At 35.6% G+C, this 18506-nt stretch overlaps 1 protein-coding gene and 1 long non-coding RNA gene across 2 annotated transcripts; one reads left to right on the top strand and one right to left on the bottom strand.

Annotated features, from left to right (window-relative positions):
- Nucleotides 1-2509: 2509 nt before the first annotated feature.
- On the bottom strand, nt 2510-3919 carry LOC141812146 (UDP-glycosyltransferase 86A1-like). The gene has a single exon (XM_074700182.1). It carries the CDS (start codon nt 3917-3919, stop codon nt 2510-2512), a length of 1410 nt encoding a protein of 469 aa, XP_074556283.1.
- Nucleotides 3920-13856: 9937 nt separating this feature from the next.
- LOC141812376 (uncharacterized) lies at nt 13857-14415 on the top strand. The gene is made up of 2 exons (XR_012600262.1): nt 13857-14016; nt 14134-14415. It is a non-coding gene; the product is annotated as an uncharacterized LOC141812376 (long non-coding RNA).
- Nucleotides 14416-18506: the final 4091 nt, after the last annotated feature.

Genomic DNA, 18506 nt, shown 5'->3' with positions numbered 1-18506 from the left:
TGTGTCCCAGGTTGCGTCTAAAAATGTCTCATAAATTCTCATGCCGCTTCTTCAAGTTTGGTGGTGATTTCCCCATTATTGTCCTCAACCGCCACTACTTTTCTTCTCCTATTGTTTCTCTTCACCAAAGAGTGGGGAAAGGAGGTGTTCCTGTCAACTTCTTTGAAGTACTTATGTTTGGCTCGTTGCTGATAAAAGAGGTATTCTACCTAGGTTAAGTAAATCAACTTGTTTCCTTGCCTCATGATATTCCTCCTCCATATATCCCTATGCTAGATCTCTTTGTTGCATTTCCTATAAGTGTAGTTGGGCCCTTTTTTCTCTTTCTTGGATGTGTTGGTAGCTTTGCCTGTTGAGTTGTTGAAGTTCCCTCTTAAGCATAGCAAGCTTCTGCTTAAGTTTGTATTGGGTCGTGCTAGCTATTGTAGTTCCCTAATGATCTTGCACAAGTTGATTGAAACCTAGATTTATCACCCACATGTTATAGAACTTGAAAGGCTTAACTTGGTGTCTTTGCCTTTCAAAAATGGATATGATGCATGAGGCATGATCTAATGAAACCTCGGGAGCTCTGAACTCAGCAAAATTGCTTTAGTCTTGTTCCAACCAAAACTTGCTGACCATGGCCCAATCAAGCTTGCTCACTATGTGCCCATTGGTCCATGTTGGTGAAATCTAGAGGTTTTTAATTTTTGGTAGTGTTGATCGGTTAGTTTTGGTTCGAAGATGTACAACACACTCAATCTTTGTTTTAGGAATATTATATTTGAGAGGCATTTTAAGACAATTATCTTAGATAATGTACTATTTATTAGATAAATAAAATTACTATTTGAGTGTACATTCTCTATGTATTTGATTTGATCTTAAATTCAATTAATGAAGTCCATAATAAAATGCATAACGGGAGAGAAATTGTGATTAAATCATAATTAGTAGGTATATTTACATGTGTAATTATGTACGTATTAAAATATTTCTTAGTTAATAAATTGATGAGATTGGACATCATTGATTCTATAAGAATAACATATGTTAGATTCCTTGATTTTACTAAGCAGACAATCTTAATTGACTAAAAATATTAGGATGTTGAGAGTTAACATATGGATACTGATTAAGGGTAACTAATTTATCAAAAGTGACCTACCATGAGACTTCATGTGGTTTTATACTTATCTATGAATATCTCATTGTAGCTCAAGTGTAAGTTTTCTTCGACTTGAGGTATTCAAGTCATTTTGGTCATGAAGACTTATACTTTGACATCTTAAACAAATATCTCTACAGAGATGTGGACCTGGGATGATTGAGTATAAGTCAAAGTTCTCGAAGATAATTGTGTAATTCATAGAGGATTCACCACTCTTTTTATTAGGAAACGTATACCCTATGACTACTTATTAGGATTTTTACTTGTAACTCTTTGGTTAAAGCAGAAACACATCAAGAGGATGGTCCTCTTGGACAGATATTTTGAGTAATTTGAATCCACAGGAAAAGGAACTACTGTTTGGGCTAAGTGTGACGTAGTCAGCCTAGTGAGACTAACATATAGATCACGTCCTGAACTAAGTAGGTATAAGATGAATAAAAGGAACAGACGCATGAACAACTATAGCTATTAAAGGGTTTAAAAGTAGTTTTAAAATCAATTATAATTTTTTAATTAATTGGGGTTATGATGTATTATTAGGTGTCATTCATGATTGATCTATAATTAATGGTTAATTATGGATGACCAATATAAATCGAAAATATATAAGGTCACACGTACTACAAGATTATCTGAGAGATATAAAATGAGTTTGAGAATTGAATTCTCAGATCGACAGAGATTGAGTCTGATTGGACCAGACGAAGGACAAATATGAAAGATATTTTGTTAGAACGTAAGCCCAGATGAGCCACATCTTTTGAAGATAAAATAGATCCTCTTTGGTTTAATTATAAACCAAATTGATTTAGTTTTAATTAAAAGGTGGTTTGATTTTGAACCAACATGATTTGATCTTGAACCAAACTTAAGGCTATCAGTTTGAATTTTAGAGACTTGGTCCCCTGGATGCTGCGCTGCAAGCTTACTTGTCAGTAATTTGCAGAACCTGTCTCCTCAAGCACAACAGGAAAGTCTGCTCCCATGCTTATGTGGAGATTCCTTCTTATGAGTATATAATCTCTTTCACAGGTGTGAATGTCTCTCTCTCAAATGCTCAATTACTTCATGCACATTTCTTCTTCTTTACTGACTTAGCGTCAAAGTGGTCTGTCGAGAATCCTCGATACTTTGTTAATCCGTTCGTTCAGTTTTCTTCTCTAGGTTCTTTTGCCAGCGGGATCGACATAAATAAGATGGCAGATTCTTGATTGATGACTTGACCGTCTACGATATTCAATCGGAACAAATACCACATATATTTTTCAAACTTATATATTAATATTTTGTATTATTGCACTGGATTACAGATGCAATTGACAGATCTAGATAAGTAGGAAGCTTCTTGTTCCCCTAAATCACGCTGTTAGTGCTGCTAATGCGGATATCCTTTTCAGAAAGATGCTTGAGGAGATCGTCGATGAACTTATCCATGTTCCTGGACGATGATCCATTCGAGGCCACAGCTGCCCTTGCCGCCTTCTGTACCTTGTCCATCTCCATCCTCACCTCCGCTCCGACTTCGCCGCCCATCAACTTTTCAATTTTGTCGCACACCTCGTCCCTGTTCACCTCCCCGGAGCCTCCGAGACGAACCCCTATCTTTAGATCCTTGCTCACCAACTTACAGTTCGGCAGCTGATCGAACGCTAGCGGGAAGCACAGCATCGGCACGCCGCACCAAACGCTCTCCAAAGTCGAATTCCACCCGCAGTGCGTCAAGAATCCGCCGACGGAGGGGTGGAGGAGGACATCCTTCTGGTGGCACCACGGCACCACCATCCCCCTCCCCTCGCTCGCCGCCACAAAGCCATCAGGGAGGGGCGCGGTGCCCGGCCGGCGAACCCACAGGAAGTTGACCTTACTGTTCAAAACACCATGCGCTATCTCCCTTAAGTCCCTCTCGCTCACATGTACCAGAGTTCCGAATGACACGTACAGCACCGAGGCCGCCGGCATCGTGTCCAGCCAATGCGAGCAGTCCTGCACGGTAGCGATGCTGCCGGCCATGCCTCCGGTCACGGTGAATCCATCCGGAAAGACGGGGCCGATGGCGTAGAAAGGCATCTCCCGCTGGATAGCAGATATAGCCTCTGCTTCGAGCTCTTCCACTGTGTTAGCGAGTACGAAGTTGGTTCCTCTTACCTCGTCGAAGCACTTGAAGGTGAATTGATGGGATAAGGAAGACGAATCCTTGTCTTGATAGATGGGGTGGAGCTCATGCGGCTCGATTTCCCGAATGCCTGGTATGTATCTGATGGTATCTTTCCGATTCCGATCAGGGGAAGCAAAGTGGCCATTTGAGATGAGGAGGTCCTTGTGGTAGTGGAGCGCGAAGACGAGTGCTGGCTGGGTCCAGAAAGAGACATGGGGCAGGTCGTACTTCTTGGCCATGGTGGATGACCAAGTGTTGATGGTGTCTGCGATAAGGACACTGACGGGAGGCTCTTCTCGCAAGAGCTTCTGCAGTAGCTCTTCCATGGGGGCGAAGGCATGGTGGAGCATGGCGTAGAAGGCGGTGTCGCGGTACAAGTCCCACTGTGCCACGGGCAGATGTACGACATCCTTCAAGGCTTGGAAGCGGATATCGAGGCCCTGGGAGCGGGCGGCGGCGGCGAAGAGGTCGAGGGAGAAGTACTCGGAGTCTAGGGTGGCAACGGTGATGGCGAATCCGTTGGCCGCCAGTTTGGCGGCGAGGTTGATGGCGGGAAAGAAGTGGCCGGGCAGGGAGACGGTGGCGAAGAGGGCGTGGGGCTTCGCCATGATGGAGAATTCGATTCTTATTTACCACTACTACTTTATATACCAGAGTGGGTCATTTGCATGTGAGGATCACGTGACTTCAAAAAAAAAAATGATAATCCCAGTAGCCACATCACATCTCGGGGATGGTCGGCCCGGTCCCACGGAAGTTTCCCACCGACCACCAAGATAAATCGGGAAGCGCATATGGCGGCCAATCCAGATGCCCAGCATCCTTTGATTGCGTTTCCCATTTGGAGGAAAATTCCTACAAATACACCGTAGCTGGGGATCGAACCGTGAGTCCCTGAGTTAAAATCCGAATGTCCTACCGTTGCACCATTGCCCCAGGATGAGGATCACGTGACTTTAAGATCATATGTTGAGAGCTCACAATGATAAATTATTATCACGTGGCTATAACTGTTGAGAGTTTTATTTAGCATAATGACAAATTGAGAGCTATATTGTATTTTTTTTTTTTGATGATTGATGTCTATATGACCTTTTTTATTAAAATAATTAACTATTAGAAGAAGTAAACATTAATTAAATTCATAAGATAAGAAAGTCTAGACTCACTTAAAATCTTAATCTTTTATATATACAAAGATAATCACGAAGTTAAGGATGATAGAAAACGGTGAAAAAGGAATAGGACACACTATGAGATATAGACTTGTTTCGAATCATAAAGAAGATAAAAGAGAAAGTTAAGGGAGCTTGGTGAAATGGAGAAGAGACATAACTCTAGATCTACTATTCTAACGGTTTGGACCCTTATAAGTAGAGCTGTCAAACGGGCTAACTCATGACGAGACGGACCAATCCATAGCGGACCCATCATATGGCGGGGTGGGACGAACCAATCCACCAACTTAACGGGTTGAGAAATCTCCAACCCAACCCAACTCAAGACGAACCGCTAGTTAGACGAGTCAACCCCACGGGCCTGTTAAAAAATAAAAAATATTAAGTTTGAATTATAATTTAAATTGATTAAGTTAAAAATTTTAAGTTTGGATTATAAATTTTAAATTTGAATTGTAATTTAAATAGATTAAATCTATTAATTCATTAAGTTTTCTACTTTAATTTTAAAATTTAAAATAAATAAATAAACTTTCTCAACCTACGGACCAACCTAAGCCCACCGCGGGCCAACCCACGCGGGTCGCGGGCCTAGGCAGGCTAACCCATCTGAACCCATCTTAAAATGGATTGATAAAATTTCAACTAAATCTACCTAAATTACTTGATAGAGTAGGCCAACCCGACGAACCTAACTTAAATTGATGGCTATACTTATAGGTGGTCCTTCGAGGAAGCGGAGACATAACTCTACAATTCTAATGGTTTGGACCTTCATAGGTGTGATCCTTCCAAGAGGCCGAGATATAACTTTATAATTCTAAAGATTTGGACTCTTATATTATATTTAAGAATTTACTTATATTCATTCAATATAGAAAAATTAATAGAGAAGTCTCAAAATATATTTTGCCATTTTCTAAAGAACACATTCAATGCTTTGGATTTCTCAAAAAGCCTACCAAATTTTGATTTTTACCAAATGACGCACTCAATTCTTAGAGACTAATTTTTTTTATTTAAATTGAATCAAATTGAATGGTATTGGATAAAAAATTAATTATTTGATTAAAGAGTTTCATATAAAAATTGTTGATGATCTTAAAAGACTTAATTTTCTATCCATATTTTTATTTTTAATTTTGAAACTTAATACAAAAGTTAAAAAATATACAAAAGAAGGTTAATAAAAAATTAAAAATCTTGGAAAATATATTTTTTATTATTTAATATCAATTACAAGAAAATAAAGAAAAGTGAAACAAAATTAATAAAAATACTTAAGTATTTTATCAAATACTTTAATATAAAAATCATTCACAACTTAAAAAAATTTTAATTTATGTCAAATTAATATTGTTTACTCCAAATAATCTCCTTAATTTATTTATATAATTTTTAAAACTTTTTGAGTTATTTTAAATCCACCAATAAATTTTGCCTAAAAGTCATTGATAACTTTAAATAGTTCAATTTTATTCTAAATTTACGTCGTTACATTTATAATTATCTTCTAAATTTATCTATATTTTTATTTTTAAAATTTAAATCTTAATAAAAAATTATAAAATTAAAAGAACATTAAACATCACCACTTCGGTGCAGCTTTATTGAATCAAAAAATTTTATATTAAAGTCCTTGATAAAATAATTAAGTTTTTTTTATTTCACCTAAAAGTTATTTTTAGATTTTTTTATTTTGTTTTATTTTCTTGTAATTATATATTACAAAATAAACAAAAATAAAAAGTATTTTAAAAGATTTTTTTATTTTTTATTAACCTTCTTTTGTATTTTAAAAAATAATTTGTATTAAATCTCTAAAAATAAAAATAAAAATATCATTATATTTAGAGGATAATCATGAGTTTAATCATGTATTTTTTTTTAAAAATAATTTGTTTAGAGTTATGGATGACTTTTGGATGAATCTCTTTGATAAATAATTTGTTTTTTTTATCTGGGTCGGTTCAGTTTGATTAAACTTAAATAAGAAAAATTATTATTTTTTTATTTTAATTTAGGACTGAAATAATTAGAAAGAATATTTTAGAAATTAGTTATGTCTTTTGCTAAAAAATAAAATATAATTTGCTCTTTGAAAAATCAAAAAAAAAATTGAGTACGCCCTTTGAAAAAAAAATTGAGTACGCCCTTTGAAAAAATATTTTTCATGATTATTTTTGTGCTGTTAAATTTTTTTATAAAATTTTATCTTTTCTTTATATTGAAAGAGAGTTTGAAAGTGATGCGATACTATCAAAAAACTTAAGGCGACACACCTCATTTTCTGAGTTATTTGAAAATGATCCATAACCGTTGCATATATTTTTCATTGTTGACGGAGATAAAAGCTAATTAATATGGTGCTATCCTAATTAAAGGTATTTATTTATTTGGTGAGTTGTTGTTGTCGATACAGCTAGGTGTTTGCTTTCCATGTGATCAGAGCTGATTCTCATCGTACAAGGGCCTTGGACGAAATTATAATTGTTGGGCCTTGACTAATCGATGATTTCATAAATGCTGTCAACTAATCATTTTTTGGTGTCTAGAAAAACAGTCATGACGACCAATAGCAAATTAAAAATTAGAAAATCAGAACGATTTTGAACGCATAAAACAAGGTAAATACCAGTCCTTGTCTTCCTTTTTGTTCAAAAGGTTTGGAGAAGTTCGTCCTTTAACTATTTGCTCATCCCAGAGAAATACAACCTAGTGATATCAAACAGGAACACTCCAAGAAGATATTAACCCATGATGTATCTTCATAAGAACCAATGTCATCCGACTTGCAAGTAAAGGTTAAAACATTATCATGAACAGTCCACAAAGTTGCTATGGGGAGATGATAGCAACTGGAAGATTAAACTGGAAGATCCAATGCATATGATCAAACTGGAAGATTAATACATGAGTAAGCATAAAAAAATGGAAAATTTTCTAGTTGCCATGTTCATATATTCCTTTTCTACCTTCTGACATATATAAAATATTATGTAATTTCAGACACACATAATAAGAATGCCATAGCAAAAAGAGTATTGGAATACAAAACAAACTACCCTTAAGCCTCAGCTCCAAAAGGAATACATCATGCTATATCCAATAACTCAATTATAAAGGAAGAGTAATACTCTTTACCTACTTAGTGCAACTGCTGAACTGCCTGAATTATTGGCTTCTATTTGCCAATTCATAGCAGCACATACATTGCTCAAAAACTATGGAGCATTAGTTTTTTTCGCATGACACTTGGAAGAAGTTCTGAAGCAATCCCAGAACTCTTAGCTAGTCGCTAAAAACTTCATCTCCAGGCCACCAAAGGATCATCGATCATCATCATCTCTTAAATCACTTTTAATTATGTTAGTTGCAACTCTTTAAACCCTTGCCTCTAATAATCAAATCTCTTAAATCGCTTTTAATTATGCCAATTGCATTAATCCTCTTGCAACTTCACATTTATCTATTTAGACTCTGTCTAATTACAAAAATCATTAGCTCTATGCATCCATTTTAACATTATCATCCATGGTATATACTAACTTTTAAAAGTCATTTCCTACCTAATCAATATTCTAATTCATACAATATGATAGATCACATAAAAGTCTATACTTCCATTTCAACTGCATATTATTATATTAATGACATCATCAATATCTCATTCTTATCGAATAAAAGATTCAAAATATTTATACTCTTACATGAATTTAATTTCATTCATCTCAACTATTCTCTCTCTTCTTTTCCTATTATTAAAACTACATTAATTTTAATTCCAACTCAAACGTTTTGATTTCTCAATTTTCTCTCCAAAATGAAGCTTCAAGTTTAATCTATATTGGCACTTTTATCAATTAGCATATATCATTGCAAATAACATACAACAAAGAAATTTATATATCTTGAATATGCTTGTTAAGTTCATCAGATGCAAATACAAAAGAATAGAGACTGTTACAATCCAAATAGTTGTAGCACTTATAACTATATTATCATGTCTTCTATCATACTGACATGATTAACAAGATATTTTTTCTTCTCGAAACTATCAAAGTACGTATATAAAACTTGGAACATTATGAAACGAACGATGAAATTTAATTACAAACATGAATGGGTTCGTACAATGCTCACTTGTCCTAGTTGAGAGGGTGAAGATTGCCTATATTTATGACCCCATGCATCAAGATAGGTGAAACTTACACTATTGAGTTAGCAGGACTGGCTTTAATTAGTCAAATGGATAATTGCTTAGGAATCAATCAAGGATCTATGTACAAACTAACTGTAGAGTTAATTAACATATGCAGAATCTGCAAAAACAAAATTGTAAAACAAGCAAAAATATGCATCACATTTACAAGGTATCAACAAATAGAAAAAACACAAGGTAATCAATGGGGAATCCAGAATAAGAAGAATGTAGAACAAGCAAGAATACAAAATTATGATGTAATTAGGGCAAGGAATAATTCTGGAAGAAAGATACCCTTTCACTTTGTGTGCCACTCCCTTTGGGCTTCTTCTTCTTCTGAAGAACCTTAAGATGTGCAATCGCATGATTCCAAATGACAAAAAGCGTATTTTTTCCCCCAATGAGGGGTATAAGAGAGGCAAGAATCGTCCATCTCCTCGTTCTTCTATTTGAACATGAAGAAAACCCAAAACAAAACCAACTATTATCGAATGGGATGAGATGGAGTCGAGGGAGAAAGGGCAAAATAAACAACTAGAATCGGTCGATCAGAAAAAGGCTGGCCTTGTTGACGGCGGTACAGACGAACTTGCGATGTGCGAAAGGAGGATGGTGAAGTCGCCACGCGATCAATCGCGTCAACCCTAAATTCGTCAACCCTAAACTCTAGTGCCCTATTAACTTATGGGCCCTGGGCAGTCGCCTTGGTTGCCCTGGCCCAGGGCCGGCCCTGCATGCGATGTGAGTGCTTCATCTTTTGATGAACCGTATGAATCATTCCATGTGGGCATCGACAGCTACTAATTTTTATTTAATATGCAACCACTACTAATTTATCGCTCTAAGACCATCCACAATTCACTCTCATTATAACACCCTCCACCTCATTAAAAAGTATGGGGTCCACTATCACGTACTCATTAATATAACAATATATCTCTTTCGCCGCATTCCTTTTAACATTAACATTCATTATTTATGAGCCCCACCGTTTTAATAAATATAATTAAAAAATAAAAAATACACGTGGGGTGGGCTAACCTCCTGGTTGATCCACCCCACTTTTAATTGAACGCGTTCAATTGTTTGAACGGGTTCAACTGGAGGGGTGTTATAACACCCCTCCACAATGGTGTTTAACACCAATGAGGTGTTATAACACCCCGTTAGAGCATCTATTGTGGATGCTCTAAATCCTATTCTAATGGTTAATTTATCATCCCATCTCTTTTCAATTTTTTCCCTCTATTTAAAAATTTTATGTAACTAATGCACATAGTCTTATCATATTCAAGGTATTCATCTATTTTTGAAAATGTCAAAGTTCACTTATTTTTCTTGTAATTGTTTTAGTCATTAGTGAATTTTACAAACTCAATTAATCTGGCATCATCCCAGAATCGATTCCAACTTAGGATCAGCGTGTTCCTTGCAACCTCCTAACACACCCTCAAACCTAAATTCCAAAACTTAGATTGTATCCTATGGATTTCTAAAATATGCATAGTCTTCACTACTTTTGACACAAACTCATTGAGGGATTTAGACTCATTATACCCACTCTAAGACACCACCATGGATTCCTTGAAGCCTCTTGAGTTTGATCATGTCCAAAATTCCTAATTTTAGACATTGTATGACCATAAGTGAATTCACTAAATGGCCCTAGCCACTATAGAACCAACTCAAACTAGGACCATTACATTCGTTGTAGTTTCCTGAGTTTGATCATTCTCTCAATTTTAAATTCCAAAACCTAAATTGCATCCTATGGGTTTCTGAAATCTGCACAGCCTTGAGTGCTTTCGATATAAATTCAATAAGCGAATTGTGCTCATCATACCCACGCACTCTAAGAAACCACCACTCGATTCCTTGAAGCCTCTTGGGATTAGTCAAGTGAGGGTGGAAATATCTTTTCTAAATTACACAAAATTATTTAGTTCACTTGTCATATGAGACCAAAGTTGGAGGTCATGTCCATTTTCGATGGATGTATTCATTTGAAAGATAGAATAATATTTCTTATATACTTCATTATTAATGCATAAAAATAAAATTATTTAATATATATTAATATCTAATATAATTTATTTTATTACAATCAGATTCTTACATCATTTTTCAAAAAAATAAAAAATAAGGCTCATGTTGAAGCTTCTATTATTAATGCATAAATTGTGGAGAAAGTAACAACTTTTGTATCATATTATTTTGAGTTTCATGTTCAGAGCAAAAGACAGAGAGCAGGAAGAAATGATGAGAGTCCTATTGATCCCAATTTAACCTCATGTTTAATTTTAATTACCTTAATCAACCAAGTGGACCATGTAAACAGATATACTTAATTGGTCAAGAATGGCGAGTAGCCCACATATATATTTTACTGCAATGGCATAGCTAGAATTTTAACTGCCTTGGGCTTCAATTGTTGAGCTATATTGGGCTCTAGACTGCACTGAGTTGAATTGGCTTCATATGCCTTGCCTCCAATTGATGTATTGGTTCCAATTGCAACTGCATTGTAAATAATGTATTGGTAATGATTTCAATTGCTGAATTGCACTAGGCTGGAGCCCAATATAGCCCAGCCCTAGCTACGGCATTGTTTTACTGAATTATCCAAAAGTAACATCATATTTTGAGTGAGTATATATTTCTTAATTTTTATATTTCTTACATTGTAAATTATTTGTGTTATAATTTATTTTTTATAGGATTTTTTAAAATTTAAGTTCTGAAATGTGACATAAGGGTCCACTACAAAAAAATAGGTATTTTGCGACGAATTTTTGGGACGAAAAATTTTCGTCGCCAATCAGCAACGAAATTTGGGACAAATCCATATTTCGTCGCTAATCTGCAACAAAATTTGCAACGAATCAAATATTAGTCGCCATTTGGCGACGAACATCAATTCGTTGCTGAGTTCGTTGCAAGAAAAATAAACAAATTCGTCGCCAAATTGGCGACGGAAATCTTGTTCGTCGCCAAATTGGCGACGAATTTAGCGACGATTTATTTTTTTTGTCGCCAAAACCCCTAAGCCGAATATTTCTTTCCTTATCGCACGATAAGTTGGCGACGAATAGAAAATTCGTCGCAAATTTGGCGACGAAACGAATTCGTCGCCAATTTGGCGACGAATTTGGATGTTCGTCGCCAAATTGGCGAGTTTTTTTGATGTTGTCGCAAAAAACCCTACAACCGGACATTTTTTCCCTATCCCACGCCAATTTGGCGACGAATAGTAAATTCGTCGCCAATTTGGCGACGAACATCCAAATTCGTCGCCAAATTGGCGACGAACATCCAAATTCGTCGCCAAATTGGCGACGAATTTGGCGACGAATGTGTTTTCGTCGCAAAAAACTTACTTAAACCCTAGATCCGAACTTCTCTTTTCTTCTCCCACGCGAAGTTTCTGCCGAACTTTTTCTCCCACGCGAAGTTTCTGCCGAAGCTGCTCGCCGGATCTCTCCCTCTCTCCCTCGCCGGATCTTTCCTTCGCCGGATTTCTCTCCCTCGCCGGAGCTCTTCCTCGTCGGTTCTCTCCCTCACCGAAGCTCTCCCTCGCCGGATCTCGCTGATTTCGCCGGATCTCTCCCTCGCCGAAGTTCTCCCTCGCCGGATCTCGCTGTTTTGTCACCGAGATCTCTCCGAAAGCTTTTCTCCTCACGTGGTAAGCTTCCTCTTTCCTTTTTCCTCTTTTCTTCTGTGTTTTTTGCCGCCGACGCCGTTGGAGAAACATCATTGGACGTCGGGCAGCGCCGCCTGTTCCTGGCCGCCGTCGGGCGTCGCTGGGCGCCCCTTTCCAGCGCTGGCCAGCCCTTGCCGGCGCTGGCCGCCCCTTGCCGCCCCTGGCTCGCCCCTTGCCGGCGGTGGAACTTACAACACTTGCAACACTTGAATTAATTACCAGTTTAATTAGCATCTTGCAACACTTGAATTACTTACTTCACTGTGGAACTTATACCAAATCAATCATTATGTGTACTAATCATTATATGTGCTAAACTGATGGTTCATGCATGAAGTTTCACGGAGAATGAGTTTACTTTGACAGATCATAATCTGTAATACATTTTATTCCACCTATAAATTTCAGTACACAGTGTGTAGGAATATGGAATGGGGAAGGCTTGAATGAATAGTGGGGTTTATGTTCAATCACCCAATGACGGAGCTACAAGCAATGATTTTTATGAGTTACTGGATGAAATTATAGAGATAGATACCCTGGTCCAGCAATATGAGTTATGTTATTTATGTGCAGCTGGTTTGACCCTGTCAGACAAATAAAGGTGCACCACGGTATAATTTGGTTAAAATAAATCATAAGCGAGTGTATAAAAGATATGAACCATTTGTGTTGACACAACAAGTGATTCAAGTTTTTTAATACTTCATATCCTTATTTGAAACATGACAAAAATGATTGGTGGATTGTTTGTAAAATGAAAGCATAGAAAAAAAATTAAAGAACATTGGTAGGATATTGCATATCAACAAGACGAAGTTGTAAACATATTTCAGACCGAGGAATATAATATTCCTATGTTATTAGATTTCAATAGAGTAGTGATCAACCGTGATACAAGTGAAATTCATGAAAATGAGCCTAAACAGCAATGCCTCCCTCGAATATGTTTTCGTTTAAGAGTGGAGCGTTTACTCATTATTGCTTTGTGTAACCTAATTGCTAATCTTCACAAGATCAAGTTAGATTTAGATAAAAAGAAATTGAGATTTATTTGAACAGATTCTTTTTTCCCTTTTTCTGTTTGATCAAGTGATTGGCGGATCTTTTCTGTATATGAAAAGCTAATTGTAAACAAACCATGAACATCTCCCATTCACTTTTACTATTTGTATTTCTTTATGCTCAATCATTCTAGTGGCATAGTCTTGCATTATTGCTAGCCCATTGGAAGGATAAGATTCAGACAGCCAATCCCAAATAGATGGTATAATAATGGCTCAATGATGATGAATTTATTTTGGGATCAAACTCCTATTTTTTTTACAGTTTGATAATAGAGCAGCAAGAGCTTCAGTCTTACCACTACTAGTTTAAGATAGTTTAAAAACATTAACTGCAAGTTTTTGTTGTGGAGTCTATTATAACCAATATTGTCTTATGCAAAAAGCATTTATCTTATCTCTATGCTGTAACTGTTTGGCAATGCCCCATCTTTATGAATCAACGAGTGCAATTGCTTATCCCGCTGCGTAACTTGTTCTTTAGGAGAAAGCTGCTTTGGCTGCAGCCTCAGATCCTTACCGCTACATTGAGAAAACCAAACCCATTCCAGATCCTCAGGTAATCTCTGTTGTCCTTAGGCAAAGTTGAACAAACCCTAGAAAAGAAATCTGTTTGGTATATTAACATTTGCAATACCTGATGCGTGAACAATGGTTCTTCTTCGCTGATTCCCAGGTAACTGGTTTGATATATGGGAAGAGAAAGGAAACCACTAAATCTGAGAGTTGAATAAGCTCCTCTTGGACAATAAGAAAGAATCTAGTGGCAGCATGTATGGAACCAGCATTTTGAAGGATTCTTCTCGCATCTTAGGACTTTATCAACAAAGCAAAGTTATGCACGGATGTATCCATATTTTGAAGAAAGAAATAAAGGGAATTTCCTTTGTGTTATTGTATAACAAAGGGTTTGTATACTTGCTGTTCATATTAAATACACTCGGACTTCTCTACCAAACTTTTGCTTCACGGACTTACAGAGCCATGGAATCCTTGCAAACAGCCAATAATATATGGTCCCAGGTAATAGTTTTCCATTTCTGTTTTATTATCCTAATCTTAACTTAGCTTCATGCCAATGCATTGAATATGTGCATATACTGTCTTGCTAGCTGGAGCATTTATATTCGAATGATTATTCAGTTTCAGTTAACTTTTGGAAATTAGTCATTTTCGAACGACAAAGTTTTCAGAGGGTCTAGGATTGCCTTCTCGTCCTTCTCTATGTTGAAAGGTAACTTATCTTTTGTCAGATTCTGGAGCATTTATTTTTGTTTTGTGTTTATAACTCTGTTGTCTTTGCTTTGCCTTTCTATTGTTGATCGTCGATACGTGTTTTCGTTGAATTAGGTTCTAAGCTTCAGCCTTTTCTCGGATCACACTCTATTTTTTTTTTTAACCATGCATTTTCTTTTCCTTTTTTAAATAAATCTTTTTTTTAAAAATAAACAAATAAATGCGTCCGTTAGTAAAATAGCACTAAAAAAACCAGGAAAAAAGCTCCACGGAATCCGTTCAGATAAACAGGGCGTGGATGGATCGGCAATTCCGTGCCCCTCCCCTCCCCCGGCTCCTACTCCTGACCTACGTGCTGTCTCTTCAATCGCGTCAACGTCCCCTTGACCTAATTATTGGCGACGCCCATCCCATGCGCTGTCCTGGCCTGTTTAACTAAATTAAGCATGCATTTATTTCACAACCACAAAATTGCTATTGTGTAATTTAAAGGTTAGTTTGAATTACAAAAATAATTTTACTTAGTAAGATAAAATTATGTATAATAAATCTAATATAAATTTACCTTTATCTCCTGAGGCATGATACAGTGGTACAAAACAAACATGATTCCCATGTAATGACAATTCGAATCCCATGCTGAGTATTTTTGAAGATTTACGGAATTTGAATCACTGATGATAGTGGAGTACAACGTCAGGATTCACTTGCGCTTTCTAAATTTACTTGATGGTCAATTTGTAGGGTTAGGCAATTCATCTTCAAAATTAATTAAATTGCAAGAGCTGAAATACTTGAATTATTTAAAATAATATAATTTGATCTTTCTCTAGAACTCCGTATTGATGGAAGTCTCGTGCACACAGACTACTTTTCTTTTTTTAATAATCATATGTTCACATTTTATCTGAATATGAAACACTTGTACCCGAACATACATTAAACTTCTAACTCAATCATTCTATTTAACAAAATTTTTATTTGCTTTTTTAACTTTTTGGAAACATAATAGTCTGTTCCAAAAATTAAGCAAACTCTAAAATTGGTTGAAATTTTTAGTTACTATGATTTTTTTTTCTCAAGTAAGAGTAACGATGAGTCTCTGTCTAACATGACCTTGTTGAACTCATTGAGCAATCTTGTGTGATAATGAAGTGGAAAAATTACAACTAAGATGGCTAATTAATTAGTCTAATGGATGAATTGGATGTCTCATGCCGAATGGACAATTTAGTACTTAGGCCAATTGAATAAGGCGAGTTAGATAGGTCAATCAAACTAAGTTGAATTCATGTTAGAAAGAGCAAGGCAATTGGTAGACTTATTAGGCCCGAAGGACTAGTTTGATAGAGTGAATAGATTAGTTAAGTTAGTCACATTGAATGGCAAATAAATGATATAGTTGCTCAAGACAAGTTCATTGAGCTAAGGGATCGAGCCCGGTAAGATGCAAAAAGCCAAGTAGACCGACCACATCAAATTTTACATATTATGTAACTAAACTAGTTGAATAAAAAGATTTTATAAAAGGATATTTGCAACATGAAATTTATTTTTATAACATTTCTTAACTAAATAAAATAGTCATTCAAGGCGCCAAAACCGTCCAATTACCCCCTTATATATTAAGACCGACCTAATTACTAGATAATCTACTCAAGGACTGATCTTATATTCCCACTTGTTTAAGCAATAATGAAGAATTAGGTTAAAGTAATCAAACACTAATTGTTTTAATTAACAATTAATTGATTTGGTTGGCGGGTTACGTTGATATCGACAAATTAGGATGCACATGGCTTCCGACAAGACAAAGCGCCGCACGAAATATTATAATTCTTAAATTAATTAACTAAAATTCATGGAGATTAAATTAAGATTGTAGTGGTTACCCATACTTTCTTCCAATTTAATTATCCGAATTAAAGCTTTTTATTGGATTAGGTCATTGGAGTCGGTAGTAGTCAATGGCAACACAAGCCAATTAGGGCACTTTTAAGTTCTTATTTAAAAAAATGTTGGGTGGATATTAACTTGATGGTTTTGGTGTAGCATACTCAAATCAAACTATCTAAGGAAAGCGAGCTAATAGAGGAAGAACAACATAGCACTCGAGCCATTGTTCTTTTCTTCTTCTTCCTTTGTAGCTTCCTTTCGTTGTCCTCTCGTCGCTATTAATTGAATATACACACGGTGAACATCTCCTTAATTTCTTCACTATAAAGGGCATCTTCATGACATCTAACATTTCTTCCATATACATGTTCACCTATGATAAAACGTGAGAGCTATAGGCTTAATTACTAAAATATAATCGCATAATTATGAATTATTAAATAATTAATAGGCAATCGTGATGTATTTAAGATTAGTCTCACGAGACCACTTAATTTAGAGTTGAGAGACTACATGATCACTAATTTGATGGATCACTCGACTTTCATTCTCTTATTATTTCTCTTCTTAATTTTATTTCGTTCCTCTGTAATAAGTAGAATTAATAAACCACTGATGTTACACTCCAACTATATATATTTGTTGAATTTGACACTTGACCTAAATTGATTCATCTCAAACATAATTAATGAAGATGATAAGAATAGAAGATTAATTAATTAAACTGGTTTGATATTGAGCCCTACATTCATATATGGTTATTAATTACAAACTTTACATATGTGCCAATGAATTAATTATAATTAATTAGTCAGACACATATTTTGTGTTGACTTCCCTTTTTAATTATATATAAAAATATGTGTTTGAGTTGATGTGGCTAATGGAATATTATCATCCACTACATGATAATATAATCTGGCCAAAGTGATCTATGATCGATATATGTATATATATAGTACACAACTAAGGTAGGTATAAAGAGATCATGATCTCTAATTTTTATTTTAACAAAACAAATAATTTTAATTTTTATCATCTTTCATTAGATTACCCAAGATGATTGTATATATATATATATATATATATATATAAAATGTAGTTGTTAATTAAGTACACACTTAATTAGGATCATGTTCAAGGGATAATAATGATTTGAGCATCCGAGTGGAGATTAAATATGTTCACGAAGCACATGGACGCAAGAATATAGTGAAAGTGCCATTGCATTGTTTTTCTAGGAAATATTCGATGTCATAAAAATAAAGAAAGAAAGGTGTGTCTAGTGTGCAAGGGATAACCTAAGACACGAGTGCAAGATTCGTGACTTTCCTTGCTAAATTAAAATTTGACATGTAAGTTGTGTTGATGTAATCAAACTCTGATTAGGATTCATTAAACTTGGTTGATCAGGTTTGAGTTGGTTTGAGTTGGGATTAATTGATGTTTGAAGTAAGATGTCAAGTGAAAGAAGAGCTTGTTGGAGAAGGAGATTGTTGGTGCAATCGATCTCAAGTCAGGTTAATTAAGATTGATTTGGATGTGGACGGTTGAACGAAAAGTCAAGTAGGTTAAGGTTAACTGGTTATTTGTTAGTGGAGAAGTCTAAGTGAATCACGGTTGACCGAACACTTGAAAGTCTAACAGGAGATGAAGTCCAAGTGCATTATGTGTGATCGGATATTTGACATGAAATGTAAAGTCCAAGTGGATCAAGGTTGATCAAACACGTGATAACAATGGAAATTTTAATAGGTTATGGAGGATCAGATGTCAGACAAAAGAAGTGAAGTCCTGACAGATCATAGAAGATCGAATGTTAGACACGAGAAAGAAAGTTCAAATAAGTCAAAGATGACCAGATGTTTGGTAGTAGTGAAGCCCTGACAGATCAATGTTGATTAGATACTAGACAGT

This window comes from Curcuma longa, chromosome 18, assembly GCF_044706935.1.
Source record: "Curcuma longa cultivar G26 ecotype Majalengka, Jawa Barat chromosome 18, ITB_CL_G26_1.1, whole genome shotgun sequence".
NCBI classification, from domain to species: Eukaryota; Viridiplantae; Streptophyta; class Magnoliopsida; order Zingiberales; family Zingiberaceae; genus Curcuma; species Curcuma longa.
This window is presented reverse-complemented; position numbering and strand designations above follow the sequence as displayed.

Coding starts and splice junctions, on each gene's coding strand:
- LOC141812146 (XM_074700182.1), bottom strand. CDS start 3,919: ATGGCGAAGCCCCACGCCCTCTTCGCCACCGTCTCCCTGCCCGGCCAC.